This window comes from Centruroides sculpturatus, unplaced genomic scaffold, assembly GCF_000671375.1.
Source record: "Centruroides sculpturatus isolate CEXI.00-Female unplaced genomic scaffold, Cexi_2.0 scaffold211, whole genome shotgun sequence".
NCBI lineage: Eukaryota > Metazoa > Arthropoda > Arachnida > Scorpiones > Buthidae > Centruroides > Centruroides sculpturatus.
In genome coordinates this window covers 667,894-686,195 of record NW_019384472.1, presented here as the reverse complement: position 1 = coordinate 686,195, position 18,302 = coordinate 667,894, and the positions used below count along the sequence as shown (strand labels likewise).

The 18,302-nt window shown below is 30.1% G+C and overlaps 1 protein-coding gene across 1 annotated transcript in view; it reads right to left on the bottom strand.

Moving 5' to 3' along the window:
- LOC111621208 (serine/threonine-protein phosphatase PP1-like) overlaps positions 1-16,978 on the bottom strand; it is a 101,021-nt gene extending 84,043 nt beyond the window's left edge. The window contains exon 1 of the mRNA XM_023363288.1: positions 16,687-16,978. Coding sequence (XP_023219056.1) covers positions 16,687-16,806 — 120 coding nt within the window. The 5' untranslated portion in view covers positions 16,807-16,978. The remainder of the gene's footprint in view (positions 1-16,686) is intronic.
- Positions 16,979-18,302: the final 1,324 nt, after the last annotated feature.

Sequence of the window (18,302 nt, the reverse complement as noted above, 5' to 3'; positions counted from 1 at the left end):
CCTACCACAAAGAAAGAAAATAATAAATATTTTAAAGAAAATTAGGTAAAGATATTCATTCTACTTTAGCACACTTTTCTCCTATGGAAGCAGTACAGTTTCATACACAATTATTTGAAACGAGCCGGTAAGATGGAGTTTTCCTAGTTTTCTTTACCTAAATAGGGATCATTTTCTCATAGATATTCTTTCTCTTGGCAAATCTTCCATATGTTATCGCATTAATCTAAATTGCATTATAGGTAAGCATAGCTCCTATCCCTCACTAATGCTGATCGACCCCATTGCGGGTCAGACCCATCATTCAAATACCACGTGCTGCTTTCTCGTGTTAACCAATCAATAAATCAGTTACATTACGAGTAAAATCACGAAAGAATGATAAAGAAAGTGATTTATTCAAAGAAACGAGCATCTTTGTCGTTGGATTGAATAAAGAAAAATAAATTTTTATGTGAAAAAATAACGGCTGTATAAAGTTATATTTATCTCTGGAGAAACTAGAAAATCCATAAATATATAAGAAAAGAAAAAAAATTAAATATTTTAAGATATAAACATTTTGAAAATTGAAAAATAGTGCATGAAAAGAAATCATTCGAGAATTACACAACATCAAACTTTACACTTTTTTATTTCAAATAACTCGAAGTTTACATTAATAAAAACATAAAAAAATATCCATGTCCATAAAATGAGATGTAATTCAATGGATAAATTATTGCTTAGCAAACTTTGATGTTTCCAACTGCTATATTTCTTCTATATCTAATATCTAACCCACCGCAGGCCGGATACCTGAGGTGATTAACTTACTTTCAGGCTATATCTAGGTACAGGGTATCCAAATTAATTATGTGCAGAGTACCGTACCCTGTTTATAGTCAATTTGGGTATATGGGTAAATATCTATATATAGGGTACACAAATTAAAAAGAAGTACGGGATTCTTTTTAATAAAATGGGGGTATTATTGATGTGCTTTCGACTATATTGCATTTAAACTTGGAAATTATACAATTACTATGTAGCATCTTATAATAAACATATGAGAAATAATAATAATTCATCTATTAATAGAGAAATATATAAAAAATTTACTAAATTTCTTGAAAAATTCGTAAAAAATAAGGCAACTGAATTGATTACTAAAAGAAATTCATATCAGCTCGAACCATTTGTTGAATATATACTAAGAGAACAACGAAATGTAAATGAAAAAACCTCTCATAGAGACAAAAACACTGAAATTTTTCATTTAATTATTGGGAAAATGTATTTTTTCGCTGGTGAATCATCATTTCGAATGTTAACACAAATTACAGTTCATTGGAAAAAGAGAACAAAATCCTGACTGTATCGTGTTAACAGAAACAGAAATGCATTGTTAGTGATAAGTGAAAAGAAAAATGGGTGTCTTTATATTGTCTACAGTGCAATAAATCAAATTGAATAGTTCTAAAGAAATGACGTGTTTCTCGTAGCAATGAACTCGGGGCTACATTTTGACTTGTGAACATAAATTATAATATAACTTAGGTTCTTCTTCATCAAATAATAATAAATTTTAAAATGTTTTCTCCTAGCACGTTTTTGGTAAGAATAATATGAAATTCTTTCAAAACCAAAAAGAAACCATACCACGGGTTAGAATTCAAGACTACTTTATTTTTAAAATAGTGAATTTCAAAATTAAAATGGTAAATGTTTGGTTGGTTTGATGGAATGTGGCAACGCAATCTGCCATGAGGGGTGCCTTTTTCGAGGAATTTCTGTAGAAAATTCGGCCCTATTTAGATGTTAGAAATGCGAAGTAAACCGGAAGTACCCATAGTTTTCCGGGTTTTCTTCACGTGTGTACCCATTTACTTGGTTGCTGGTTCGTGTCTTCAAGAACCCGCGACCAGTGTTTAGTGGTTTTACTAACTTGGAGACTGGTGGGTCTCGTAAATGTTTGACTTAAGGATCAATATCTTATCTTCAAATCTAAATCAATTTCGTTTGAATTAAATTGTTGTTTTATTCTTAATTTAGTTCCTTTTTTGTAATTACAAATAATTCTTATTAATTTCAACATATTTTATACATTACGAATATCAATTTGTATCAAAGCTTCCACAGTTTCTACGTTACGTGAAAGATTGCCAAAAAGCACACATGACANTTTAAATGGCGTAATAAAATTTATGAAATTAAACTCTATTTCTCTTAAACTAGGCAAAGTTTAGTGGATTTCTTAAGAGAATTGAGTTACTAAACTGTGGTTAAAATAAAAGAAATTGCCTTGCCTCTTATTATAATTCTAATAATTTGGAGAAAAAAAAAATCAGAAATATCAATTTGTATCAAAGCTTCCACAGTTTCTACGTTACGTGAAAGATTGCCAAAAAGCACACATGACAAATGTCGGCCATAATGATAACAGATTCAATTCATTTTATCTCTAGTTATTCTTAATGGTTGCTTTAATTTAATTCAAAATTATAATTGTATAAAAACAATCATTAATAATATAAAAATTGGTACAGATAAAGTTTTTTTCCCCTTGTATAAAAATGCTATAAACTACGAATACATTTACAATATTTCATTTATTATGGATTTTTATAGACGGAGTGGTTCAAAAGTCGGTTAACTGTGTTTTGTTCTGTGTATTCTAAGTATATTTTTTTAAAAATACAGATCGTAAATTGAGTTTAGAACACTTTTCCGTTTACAAAATTCATAACTTATAAGTTTGTAAGCAATAGAGTAGTTAAAGAAGGTAGTACAGTCGACTCCCTATAACACTGTTGATTATTCCATTTTATATGAATTCCATGTTGTACGAGTCACTAAGATTTTATCAATACAAATAAGTGAGCCGTTCACAACCCGTCACACGTATTTGTAAAATCTAAATGACTCATACAACATGGAATTCATATAAAACGGAATAATCAACAGTGTTATAAGAGGGTCGATTGTAATTTATTCTTTTCAACTGTTAACTGACTTTTGAGCAACTCTATATTTATTAAATTGGTTTTTTTGTGGTTTGATAGGATACGGTAACTCAACACATGGGCCATCTACCAAAGACGGATGCCATTTGAGAGGAGTTGAGATGGAAGAAACTGGTTCCTATTGAGGTGTTAACGAACGACAGTGGAAATATATAGGTCTGAAGTTTGAAAATTGCAGCCCAATCAAAATTAATTTAATTAAAAAATTAAATTATTTTGAATTTTAATTAATCTGGATATTATTAATTTTAGTTAAGAGGATTATATATTAATCATAATATAGAACTACAAATTAATATATTTTTTCCTAACAGAAATTAAGTAAATTGGAAAGACATTTCACAGTTCAAAAGTTGAGAAAGATTTCTATAAACTGATCGCATTCGGCAATATTGATTTTTCAAATTAAATTTCATATTCCCTTAAACTGAATTAATTATAAATTAAATTACATTTAATATATAATTAATTGTTTTGGAAATGTATAGGATTTACATCAATCGAACACTGACATAAGCTTTGAACGTTTGAAACAGTTTGTTAATATTCTTATATAAATTATTTTCTGAAGAAATTCTAACTTTATTAAAAAATTCTTTCTGCCCCGTGGATCCTAACAGGACTTTTTATTCCATACACATTTGTACGCCCAGGGGCAGGTCCAGACATAACGTCCCCAAATATACCTGGGGCGTTTGCTCGGATTCGATTCCGGATCCTCCCAGAATAGTATACACTGATGCATTAACGGCATCGTCCATTAGTTCTAACTTTATAACATTGACAAGAACCATATATGTGCCCACCAGTGGCCTAGTGGATAATATCATTGCACACTCGGTGTGTAATATTATCCACTCGGCCACTCATTGTGGGTTCGTGCCTCACCAACGAAATGACCACGTGTAGTTTTCTTCACGTATCTAACACCTAAATAGGGACCAGTTTCTCACAAAAGTCCTCGCGGGAGGCATCTCCCACACAGTAGATAGCTCTTTTGCCACGAATTAAACCTAAAACCGAACCCATAAAAGTCTTCTCCTATGGCAGATCGCCCAATTATTGCATTGCCGTATCCCATCAAACCTTAAATAAACCCATAGAAAGTTCTTCCTTCATGTTGATGCATTCCATTAATCCTACAATCCCACAAGATCCAAATATGAAACTGTTACAAATTAGAAATGGTGATTCTGCGTTTTGATACCAGCTGCAACTGGAATCTTTAAATAATTACTCTACTTCAGGGAATTCTGCTGCATCTTATAACAACGATTCTGTATCTGGAACGTCTCTACATTTGAAATCTTTAAATATTTAATTAGCTGCTCCGAGTAGAAATCTACATCTCGTTATAATTAATGGTGTCATTGCGCTTGGAATCTCTAAATTATCAGTTATTTTGTACCAAAAACTTCTGTTGCATCTTGTAATAGTTAGTGATTCTGTATTTGTAATGCGGCTACACTTCGAATCTTTAAGTAATTAGCTTCTCTGCATAGAAATCTTTGTCGCATCTCGTAACAGTTTATCCACAATGTCGTTGCACTTGGAATCTTTAAACAGTCGTTCTGCTCCAGAAAGTTTATTGTGTCTGGAATCTTAACGAGAGTTGATGATTTTGCATTTAGACCATCGTTTTACATGATGTAAACAAAACAAAATGGAGGTTATTTTACTTTTAAATTAACGGTAAATTTTAATGAAATTGTTCAAATACACCACCGCATCATTTAAATGGCGTAATAAAATTTATGAAATTAAACTCTATTTCTCTTAAACTAGGCAAAGTTTAGTGGATTTCTTAAGAGAATTGAGTTACTAAACTGTGGTTAAAATAAAAGAAATTGCCTTGCCTCTTATTATAATTCTAATAATTTGGAGAAAAAAAATCAGAAGATAAAAACAAGAAGTGCTCCTCTGATATTTAAATGTTACCGAATCCACTTATCAAGAATACAAATTCTAATAATAAATTATTATTAAATAGTGTATTAAATGTAATATAGACTTTATTTCAATAATATTCAGTAAGTAAAATTAAAAATTAAAGTTTAATTAGGGAAACTTGACAAAATTTTTCATTTTGATTGATATAAGGCAGAGCAACACGTGGTCAATCTGCCAGGGAGGACTCTTATGGGAAACTGACCCCTATTTAGGTTTTAGACGGGTGAAGAAGACCCGGAAAACTCCACGTGGCCAGCACGTTAGTCAGGTGCAAATCCGCGACCAGTGTTCGGTGGTTTTATCCACTCAGCCATTGGTGAGTCTTTTAATTTTGAGGAACTAAGTAAGAATTTTACGATAGGTATAAAATGTATTTTCTTATTTACTATCCTTATTTCATATTTTTATACTGTAGCTAAAATAATTCAAATTTTTTACATGGAATTTATAGGAAATACAGTAGAGTGGCTCGCTTGACGAGTTTTTATAAACCAATTAGTCGTAAAACGAAATTTTACTGGATATATAGATTCCAAATAATTTCTAAATGTGGTGTATCAGAAGGAAAGACTTTTGTAGGTGATTCCTCACAAGAGGAGTTAAAAAGTTCATGAGAGCCCGTGTCTAGTTACTGAGAAAAGTGCACAAAGGTCAGCAGACATATTTCGAATCCTTTTTACAGATTCTCTTTTGCATAACACGTCGAGTGTGCGAAGGGAGAAGGTAGATTCCCGTGATCGTAGTGTATACAATTTACACAAAATAGCAGTACACAACAGTAGTACACACAATTCATTACGGCGTGATTAAAAATGTATCGATGCCAAGAACATTCTGTGATGCTACCATTTATCCTGTTATGGATCATCAGGTGCAGCAAACTGTGAGCGCAACCATAGCTAGAAAATACTATTGTAAATGTCAAACTGTGTAACATTCATATCACTGTATTTTTGTTAATATTAATAAACTGACATCGTTGACTTTTTCAAATTCATTCATCTCTCGAAATATTTACAGTCGACCCCGTATAACACTGTTGATTATTCCGTTTTAATATGCATTCCATGTTGTACGAGTCACTTAGTCACATGTCACGAGTCACATGTTGTACGATTCTTATGTATTCTTCGTTTTATATTCCAATGACTTATCGAAAATCATACAATATACACAAATAACAAATAAAGATAAAAAGCTTGTAAATTAATTTTTTGAAATATTGAATGCAATGGCGGATTAAGAATTTCCGGGGCCCTAAACACAGAAGATTGGGAGCCCTCTACATAAATTTACATCCTTAACTAATAATGTATAATTGTAACAATAGAACTACTGATAAATTATGATGTACAGTACAAATGCAATTGTAAAAATCACTTTATTTTTTTCCCCAATTTCGGAAACTTTGAGATTGATCCTTAGGCATACTTAGTGCATAATCCAGTTCTGATTGAATGGCAATGAGTCTTTTACATTACTATAAGCTACAAGTAAATATGGAGTGTTATTAAGAACTTAATGAAATCGGCCGTTAAATATGTAGAAGAGCATTAGATTTATGTAAATACTTTTACAATATTCAATTTAAATTACAATTTCCAACTGAATTCTTCAATTGATTTAATTTCTCTGTGAATAGAACCAGAAATATTGAAATATTAGCAGATGAACAGGCGTTGCTCCGGCAGAAAGTAACGATACAAAGATTATTATAATTAGATTATAGCCGATCTTACCCGTTTTTCACCGGTTGCAATCTAAAATCGTACAGTAAAAGCCGAGTTCTTCAGGGTAATCCTTAATCTTTTTCTTCTCCCCTGCGGGAAGTTTCGAAAAATTCCTTCTCAGTGTGCATTCTCATGACCTACATTAACTGTGTACCAAATTTCAACTTTAAACTTTTAACCGTTTGGGCTCTGCGCTTATTATTATTATTATTATTATCAACCCTTCTCGATTATATTATAAGATTTGTTTGTTGTCCTTGAAGAAAAGGCCTTAAAAGTTTCTGGTGCTGCACATAAAGAAATTGAATGAATTGATTGTAAAATACGCAGGAAGTTAGAGTTTGTATTGAATTTTTCTGTACTATGAGCTATCATAACTACAGATAGCAGATCATCGAGATCAGAGAATGGCATCATTCTGTACTTAAAACCAATATAGGAACAATAAGGTTAGATTGATGGAATAAGGCAAAGCAGCACATAGGCAATCTGTGAACAAGGGATGCCTCCCAAAAGGACTTTCTACGGGAAACTGGTCTATATTTAAGCATTTGACATGTAAAGAAATCCCGGAAACTCTATGGAAAATTGGGTCTTATTTAAGTGTTAGAGATGGATACTTTTTTAACTCTTTCAACCATTAAGAGGATCCTTTTAGCAAACCTATTATTGGTTTGGCCAGGCCCAAAATGGGGTGGTAGAGTGTTGATGGACGGGTTCCGACATCTCCGAAAAATTCCGAATGTTTTGACCAGACAGGATTCGATCCTGGATCCTTCAGAACGGTAGGCTTTACCTTAATTTCTCGGCTATCCGGCTGTACTAAATTTCATTTAGAATATGTAAAACTTCATGTTGATATCACGTGCCTGGAATTTATCAGGCTATGCGCCCATAATTTCGGTTCGTTTCAGGTTATTCAAAATATAATTTTAAACAAAATATTATTTATTTTGTTTAAAAATTTCGGTAAATTTTATTTCTATTAACATCATTCTTGGTAATGAGAATCCATAGAATACAAATTAAAATTAAATTAAGTATTCTATTAGTAAGGAAGTTGAGCCAAAAATGATATAATTAATTGTTTTAAAATGGAAACAAAATAAATTTTAAAATGAAAATTAAAACTATGACACGTATAATTAAAGTCTCATAATTAATGACATTTATATTATGTTTTAAAATTCAAAAATTATTCAATTTTATCAATTAGTATCTCATTAGTTTCGTTTGTCGCAATTTGTCAATTTGCATTTTTGGCCCACCAGTGGCCGAGTGGATAAAACCACCGAACACTGGTAATTAAGCCGCGGGTTCTCGCCTTGCCAAAAGCCTGACACGTGGATTTTCCTGGTTCTTTTCACGTGTCTACGAGTGATCAGCCAAATAGGAAATGCGTTTGGATGATCACTCGTACGTTCATTGCCTTATTTCAAAGTTACTTTGAATTTTCCAATCATCGCGTGGGAGCTAAGAGGTTCCTTTTTCATACCCAGCATAGATTCGGCCAAGCCCACAATGGGGGTACAGTTGCGGTGTAATCGGTAAAATGGAATTCCACAAATACTGTACAACGTGTCTATTTTGTTACGTGATTCGATTTGACAGCACGATTTACGACAATTTCAGGCAATTGCGAGTTATGGCGCACGTGGTGCACTTTGCCAACCATTTTGAAATATGATGTACTGTACTTTAAATTGAAGTACAGTACAATATACCGCATTAAGTCGATTGGTTTAGCAGCAAAAAGAACGGAATTTTTATTTACACGGGTTCAGGATGCAATTAAGAGCACCGTGCATTAAATTACATAGAAAGTAATGAAAATTAATCCTTTACCACGGTCAGATCTCGATAGATTCCAAAAATAACCCTTAATTTTGCCAAATGTCATGTGGTGAGTTTTGCAACTAGGCAATTCATATAGTTCATTATCGTTCATTTAGTTCACACATTCCGTTCCAATTCAATGGTTCAGAATTTTCGTTATAATAATTTAAATATTTCATTATAGTTTATAAATTTCACACGTTTTCATGATTTCTCGCATATTTCGTCCATTTTATCATAGCTCAACTCATAGAGAAGTTTTATCTTAGCTCCCACATTTCACATATTCTAGTTCATTGAGTCAATATAGTTAATTAGTTCACTGCTCGTGGATCAATAGTTATATGAGAATATACCTGTATTTAACAAATGAGCATATAAAATTGCATTTATTCTTCTGAAATATAATTTTTGGTATTAAATGAACGTCTTAAAGGTAGAATAATGTAAATTTTAATGTAAAAATGTGCGAAAGTTGAGTTGAAGTTACGCAGTGTAACAACGTTCGATGGGTGAAGCAGTTAAAAAATAACAAGATGGAGAATTTATGAGTAATTAAAGAATAAAACTATATCTTTTTTTTGGTGACATTTTCGCGGGATAACATCCAAAACTGCCACCTTTATTTTCGTGAAAAACATCCCCATCGATCATTTAAGCTCGAACAGTTTGTAAAGTGTTAGAAGTTACTGAAAAGTCATGAGCATCTTCGATCAGATAAACACTCAAAATACACCAAGAGAATTAATTTTTATAGATAAAAAGCTATAAAAATTGGGAAAAAATAGATTTAATTAACACGAAAAAGTGAATTTTATATTTTGACTGCAATTCGAAAACATTTTACACCTATAAATTCCCACTGTCGTCCGTCTGTGTGTCTATCCTTCCTTAATCTCGAGATCGGTGTTAAATAGATTAAAAATCGAGACCAGATACGGAAACCTTAGGGGTAGAAGGCCCCGATTAACCATATAAGAACTTCCGGTTTTCACCAGAAATCACATGATTTCAATTCAAATATTTTGCCCTGTAAGAAGTTACATAGAGGATTGCACGACTTCATTGCTAGCGGGAAAAGTATGATGTACAGGGGGAAAGACAGTGATAATTTGAGGTGGAGAGCATATATTTTAAATTAAATTAATTAAAAAATAAGAAAAAATAACCGAAACATACAGAAATATCCCTATAAATATAGGGGTGTTGTCGCGTGTGCTGCTCGAGTACACGTGCACTAAAACGAAGTGGTGTAATTAACACATGCAAGTGTGACTTTAAACGCTAAAATATTGTATAAAATATTAATTTATTAATTTATATCTTAATTAAAGAAAGTGATAAAGATCTTGGAAATTATTTAAAATGCTTAATGAATTTTTATCTTAGGAAATAATCACGTTTCTAAACTTGTTAACGTCATGGAAAAAAATTCGATTTAACGGATCGATAGGGCATTACTTAATGTACAAGTAGGGAAAATTGTAGTTAGAGGTTTGAATTAGCTCGTTTCGGTTTAAGAAAATGTTCACCGATCTATATTTTATTCAACTTCTTTTTCTAATAGTAAGGGAGTGAGATTTTAGACGTTTTAGGGGGGTCGCGGACTACGCGTTGAGGAATCTAATTTGTCGAATTAGTTTTTGTATTTGTTCGGATCCGTTTCCGGTGGCGTGTAATTCTAAATTGAATAATTAGTATAAAAGCCAGGAAAATATATTATCTTTCTGTTATAAATTTATTCATTTCGAGAATTTAAGTAAAACGAAATGATTTTTTTTATTTTAGCTTTCCTGAATTGAGCTTTTCAAGTATCGAATTTATAAATACTCCGGGATTTTATATAATGTATCTTAAGTATGCAAATTTTTTAGCTTTATTATCATTTTATGTTAGAGAAATTTTAAATTTAATCAAGTTTTTCCGTGTTTTTTCTTTAAATTTTAAATGTTTTTTAAAACTTATTTGCATTGATACTTGGCTACGAAAGAAAAAAAAAAACCTACGATTTAATGAGAATAATTTAACATGAAAACGGAAAATAATTGCATAAAATCTTTATATAAATTCCAACATTTTAAAATGATTAAAATAATTAGTTTGAGCTTACGTAAAATAAAAGTCAATCTTTGTTAAGCAATGGAACCAACCATTTCGAGTCGTGTGACGTGTATCAAGAATATTATACGTCACAGAAATGGTATTTATGTAACATGTGACTTATACTAGTCACGTGATTTATTTAGCATGCGACTTATTCTATCCACGTGACTTATTCAGCTTGTGACGTGAGAACACCTGGTAAATCGCCGGCCGCGTGATACGGTTTAAGCATTCTTATTGGCTTACGGGCATAATTAATTTGCTTAAGCAAATGGTGCATCCGTTAATTAAACATAAATCATAAAATTTCTATTTAATATTTTAAAATAATTTAATAAATTAAATTCATGAGAAAATATTGATCCGTTTCATAATTTAAATGTGCCATTAAACCGAGTTATAAAACCATTCGTTTCTATGAGGATGCAAATGAAATTTTTTTCCTTATGTTTTCGCTTCAAAATTAGTCGACAGACACACAGACGGGCTAATTGAATACAAATCCATCTTTTCAGCCGTTAAAATAAACATGATTTAAGTTATTTTTTCGATTTTTATATATAATTTCCGTCTTTTTAATAATTAAAATGCGACGACAGACACTCAGACAGGCTGATTGAATACAAATCCAAATTTTAAACCATTAAAATAAGCATAATTTAAGTATATTCAACTTATTTTTTTCACATTTTTGTATATAATTTCCGTCTTTTAGATAATTAAAATGCGGACAGACAGACACACAAACGGACTAATTGAATACAAAAACCCAGCTTTTAAGTCATTAAATAACTAAAATATTAGAAAAATGTTAGGAATTAAGAAATGAATTTTTACATTTATCCACTTAAAAAATTCATTTTTTTAATAGTAACGTCTGTCTGTGTGTCTGTCTATTCTTAAAAAATTAAAAAACTATTTTTATAGGAGATGCAACGTTTTTTTTTCTTTTTTTATCTGATTTTTTCGCTCGTCTGCTTGTCTGTCCGTAAAGATCGAAGGAAACAAAATTAAAACGGCGAATTTATAACATTTAATTGATCTAAAATTAACTTTTTATTCACACGTAATTATAAATCACTTCTTACATCGATAATTTATTTAATTTACAGGTTGAAGAATTATAACGTAGTTATATCATTAATTTACTCTTCAACTGGTAGTTTGCGATCTACATTTTTTTTAAAGTCGAACTTCTCGATAGTTAACAATTTTTTAGTGTCGCAGCCGACTAAACATGATCGAAAAATATTAATTTAAGCGAAAATAATTTAGTTTTTGGCAAAATTTAGCACAGGAAGCTTAAAAGACACGTTTAAATCTCATAAAATCCACAGCATCACTCGAAGGATTACAGACCTTGCAGGGAGGAGAAAATTTATTATTATTATTATTTTTTTTTTACCTTCTAAAAATTTCCATTCATTAATATAAAGCTGCGACGTGAAAAAAAAAACATCATTTTTCCATCTAAAAAATCAATTTAAAGCAAAGGGTGTGTTGGAATTAATTTATTATCATCACGAATGTAAAGCGGTGCCGCAGCATCACTTAACATACTTTCTCCCGGTTCATCCCACATTTACAAACCAAAAAAATGGCATAAGTTTATGCAAAATTACGTAGAAAACATACGAAAAATTAATTATAAACTATCATAAATACAATTTCTGTTTATTTTATTACATAAAAACAAGAAAAATTCCTGATTCTGCAGAAATTTATCCATAGAAATTCTTGGATGACATCCAACAACTTTAGAGACTGTACCGGTAGAGAATTTCGAACTTATACTTCAAAATATATCATTCAATTATTAAAATTTATCATCAATTTTAATAGGTAAATACGGCATGACCTATATTCTTCTTAGTTTTATTGGAATTGTGACTTTTCGACGTGTTTCGTGACGTGTAACACCTGTCTTTAACGACCATCATCGACAGTCCAATAATGTATAATCTATATATATAAATATATGGGAGTGCTTGTATTATTTGCATTTTTACGGATCAAATTGTTAAAAATTTATAGAATTTATAATTAAATTGTGTAGTTTATAAACCTGTTTGCTTGCTTAATTAATCTCTTGTAAGATATTTTTAGAATTTATGCAAAAAAAAAATCACATTTTTTTACGCTATTTCTGTTAGAAAGTAGGGGTTTTTAAAAGCTAAAATATTAAAAGTTTAACTAATTTATAAGTAAAATATATAGTTTATAAAGTGATTTAATTATTTAATTAATTTTTTATAAGATATTTTTAGAATTTATTTTAAAAAATCGCAATTTTTTGACTTAATATAGTGGATTTTTTTTTTGTCGTATCTGTTAGAAAATAAGCATTTTTAACAGCTAAAATATTTAAAATTAAAAAAAATTATTAGTATAATTTATAGTTTATAAACTTATCTATTTATTTTATACATATTTCATATAATATATTTAGAATTTGACTTAAAAATACTTATTTTTTACCTAAAATTTTACATTTTTACAGATTTTTTTACGAATTTTACGAAATAAAACGTTAAAAATCTTTAAAAAATTACTTATAAATTATAGTTTATAAACTTCTTTATGTATTTACTTAACTTTTTACACAATAATTTTAGAATTTAATATAAAAAAGTCATTTTTTTAGCTTTACATTTTGACTTTTTATACATTTTCTAAATAGTTATAGAAACGACAAAAGGATGTTTCTACAAAAATGAAACAACAGGAAACATAAAATTTATGAAAAATTTTTTACCGAACATAAACTTTTACATGTTTTTCCTGAAAAGAAACGTAAAAAAAAAGGGGGACTTTTTATGCCTTAGTTGAAGGTGCTCAAGACAAGTGCATTCTGTAAAATGGTGTGATATTTTATCTAAAAATAGATATTTTCCGAGTGTATTTTTTTGAAAATTTATTAGAAAAAATATTGAAATATTTATTTAAATTTTTATTGAAATAAAATTTTTTTTTCAAGAATAAAAACTTTATTGGAAATTTGTACTTTTAATTAATTAAAAGTACAAATTTCTAATTTAACAAATTAACAAAACAAAAGTACAGATCGGTTTCTTGCTTTAAAAAAGGTAATTTTAGAGGATGTTTTCATTTAAATTTCTTGATAAAATGAAATTTTAAAGCTCATTTTATTTGAATTTTGTCAGAAAATGCAATTTTTAAGGCTTATTTTTAAAACTTTTTTGGAAAAAATGCAATTTTTTAAGGCTTATTTTTAAAACTTTCTTGGAAAAAATGCAATTTTTAAGGCTTATTTTTAAAACTTTCTTGGGAAAAAAATGCAATTTTTTTTTTAGGCTCGTTTTCATCAAATTTATTGGGAAAATTCAGTTTTAAAATGATGTCATTTTATTAACTTTTGCTTGTGTTTTTTGTGTTTTGTGGGAGGCACGATCTTATTCACTCACTTTGAAGCTTAATAACTTCCGTGTTTTTTGTCGAAAATTTCTGAAATTTTGCAGGAAAGTTTCTGTATTAGGTGCGTGGATTCTGCTAAATTTTAGAGGTTAAAGGTCAAGGGGATGGGGAGATAGAGAGAGTCACGTGTGCGGTCGGACTTAACTNTCAAATTTCTCATTTTTTAGATGATAATTTCCAAAAAAAAATGCACGAAAATTTTAGAAAATGACCAAAAAATTATTTATAAAAATAATAATTTCGGTCGGGACTACCATTTTTGTAGGTTAGAATTAGTTTCGGGGCATTCGAAATTGATTTTCCGGAAGCGGCGAGCAAAGGTCAAAGTTTAATATTCGGAAATTAATCGAAGTCTTTGGACTTATGCAATTATTTAAATGCCCGTTTCGTGTAGGGCATTAACTACGTCAGAATACTAAACAGCATCGGTTAAACGAGAGAAATAAAGGGGCAAAGTCTGTATGTGCAAAAGTAGGTCGCAGACATTTGGAAAAAAAAAGAACATAAAAAGGATGGAGGCAAGTGAAGTAGTAAACATCATTTAGATTATTCACTTGATTTTTCTAAAAATGTATCTGTTAAAGTGCAAGGTCTCGTTCGTCTGTCTGACCTACATTATGTCCTCCGTATAGGAAATACCTGATTGATGCCCTTCTTTTTCGTATTTTGCCTGGATTTTTATGATTTATTTTCTTATTCGTTTCCGTGGGAATTGACGCTTCTGTTCCCGTCCATCGAGTTTTTTTTTCTGAGAATTTTTTTGTAGATTCTTGCACTCGTGTTATTCTGTCCGTAGGAGTATAATCCTAAGGACGGGGGCTCCTCTTCCTACTTCTAAATTCCTGTTTCCACGATCCAGTTTCTAAGTTTTTACCCTCCCAAATTCTTGCTCCTAATGTTCCTGCTCCCAAATTCCTGTTTCTAATGTCCTGCTCCTTAATTCCTGTTTTTAAGGTCCTGCTCCTTAATTCCTGTTTCTAATGTCCTGCTCCTAAATTTCTACTCCTAAACTAACTTTTTTTTTCTCGTTGGAAACGTCAATTCAAACAGAACTTAAACAAAGTTTGCTTGAAGTTTTCACGAAATTTCCCGCAGAAACGAGGCACGTTTCCTCTCTCACTCTATGGAATAAATAATCAGTTCCTGTTCCAGTTCTTGTTTCTATAACGAGAAATTCCCCCACCAAAACTGTTTCCGGAACTGAAAAATCATTGAAAACACCATTTTTCTAGCAACTTAAACTAATGCTTACGTTTCTAAGAGATTGTTTCCGATAGGAAACACGAGAAAACAAAGAAAAGGTGCAGAGTTTTCTCCTGTTGTTTATCGGATTTGAGTAGGAAACGATCGATCAAAAACGTGTCAAAGTTACTTCCAGGAGAAAATAAAAGATTGACAATCATAAAATACTAAATTAAAATCGAATATCTGAATGGAAATTTTGGAAAATATGAAAATTTCCCATAGGAAGACATTCGTTTCCGTGACTCAATGTGTAATTATTAGTTTGCATGATTGTCAGTGGCGTAGGGGAAAACATGTTTCTCGTGTCTGCACGATTGAATACAGCGTGATTATAGAATGGAAACATTAAGTTAAGATGATAATGTATACAATTTTCCATGTAAATGTTTAAATTTCGTAGGAATTTCTATCATTTTCCACGATTAAAATCTTGTTTAATGTAATGGCATCAACACCATAAGCACCAGTAAAGGACGTCGAGAGGAAACACTGAGTTTGGGAATGGCAATCGGTGAATTATTACACGAAATTACTAAAATGTATTAATTAATAATTAAATTTATACTTAAAATAATTAAAATTTTACCGAAAAAGTACGTCTAAATAGTGTTTTAAGTGCTGATAATTGCTCAAAAATTCGTAAATTGATGTTGAAATGCGGGATTTTTTTATTGACTTTGAAGGGTTTTTTGGGTGTTTTTTCTATTAAAACATGTTAAATTTAATTGCTTAATGATGTTAAATCGGTTGATTAATTTTAATTAACTTTAAATATTCATATTTTATTTATTTTTTAATGTTTTTTAGCCAGAAAAATAAAAGATTGAGTGTCAAAATGTGGGATTTGCACGAAGGAGAAGCGTGAAATTAATTAAAACTATTGATAATTTCGTAGGAATTTTCGCGTAATTTAAGTGTTTAGACATTCTAAAAAGTAAATTTTATCTAAATATTGTGTTTGTAGAGATTTTTTTAAGAAAATTAATAACTTTAATTACCGCTTAAAGCAGTAGAATTAATCCGAGAATAATCAAAAATTTAACTCTACATCCTCCAAAACATAGTAAGCACCGATTTAATTGAAGGCAATTAGATGCATTAATTTTCAATTAAGCTAATTTTAATAATTTCTAAACGATCAGATATCAATTTTTACGTCTAGATTTCATCAATATAATCCACAGGTTGTAATTTCGATCAAAACAGGATGCACTCTTTGTTCCAAACACATTGGATGGATGCCCACGAAGGGGTCAAAATCACTTACTTACAATGGAAACAATGCATCAGTTCTAACGTTTTTCTAACTGGCAGTACGTAACGACGCGTGTCTGTACGTAAAAATCTTAACTTAAAACCTGTTAAAAAGGACAGAAACTAACCTGTTTTCTGGGTGTTGTCCTTACAGAAAGCAGCTGTTCGATCACTTTATCCACATTCAATTCGACTTTGCAGTTCACTTTGTTAGTCATTATCTTCCCCCCTCTGGGTATAATTATCATCAAATATACCACAACTCTTTATCCTCTATCATTTCACGGTCAGTTTCATGGGAAATTTATCATTTTTATGTACACACAACCACTAAATCTTATAGATTAAGTAGAAACGAAGTCGGCCATGCTTCTTCCTGAGGAGTAAAACGTAGATGGACTGTTAAGGGTGAGAAGCGAAGACGGACTGAGATCACGTGTAGCCGGTTACCTAGCAACCGTTGGGTGGCGCTCGTGCTGTATTTTTACCTCCTCTCTCCTCCTCCTCCTCTTCCTCCTCCTTTCGAACTATATTTACTTATTTTAATCACTCTTCTGAAAGGAGAGGCGCTAAAATCTGTTAATAAATCGTCAGAAAATGTGTAAAAAAATTATAAATTTCGCCAGATTTTCGCGAAATTTCTCTTTAAAATTTCTTTATTTAATGTTAGAAATGATTTGTAAAAATTTACACTTTTATGGGAAATTCTTCTTATAAAAATGGATTCTTCTGTAAATAATAAGGACGAAATTTACTAAAAATTGTTTTTTTTTTAATGGAAATAATTTATTTTATTTTATTTTAATTAATTTAATTAAAAATAAATTAAAATTCGCATAAAATTATATTTTTCCCCCATGTTTAGCAGTTGATAAAGGACTGACTTTATGCATGGAATTTTATAAAATTGAATGAATTTTTATTGAATTTTCTTGTGTTTTTATTTATTTATTTTATAAAAATTGAAAATAAATAAATAAATATCGAAATTTTCAAAGTGAAAATGAAGTGAGATAAAATATAATCGATAGTTACTTTCTGCAAAGTGAACGTTCCTTCATCATTGATTCATATCTTTATTTTTAACATTTTAAACGTTTATTAATTAATTTTTAATAATAAATTATGATTTAAAATAATAAAATTAATTAAAAATTATGATAAACATAAAAAATCTCATTAAATATTCCTTCACATTCATCGAATTTAAAATTATATCCTTCGCCTGTTCGCTTGTCTATTCGTAAGATTTCTCGGAAATTTATTAACTTATAAGCTTAAAACTTTTATAATTTATAAAATACATATTAATCTTTCATCAGCGTAAATTAAATTGCGTCTGTCTATCAATATTTATTTTTTATACTTTTAAACACGAAACTTTAAATTTCTCGTAAAATTAAAAAGTTAAAAACTTTATCCTTTGTATCTTCTCTGCAGGCCTGTCTACCTGTCTAACCGAAGGCTTTTCTGAAAATTATATTAATATACTGAAGAGATTTATGGCAGAAACTTAAAGTGGTCGAGTCGAATTTTGTTTAAATAAAGTTAAAAACTTCCAAATTACTGTCCGATAATTAAATTTTTTAATATTTTTTTTATATTTTATATTTTTCTTTTGTTAAAGAAACTACCAATCGAGTAATTTCGTGATTAATTTCTAGACATTTTATTGGTTAAATGTTAATAAGCTATCTCTAAAATGTTTTCTAATTGGTTAAACGAATTTTTTTCTCCTATAAAA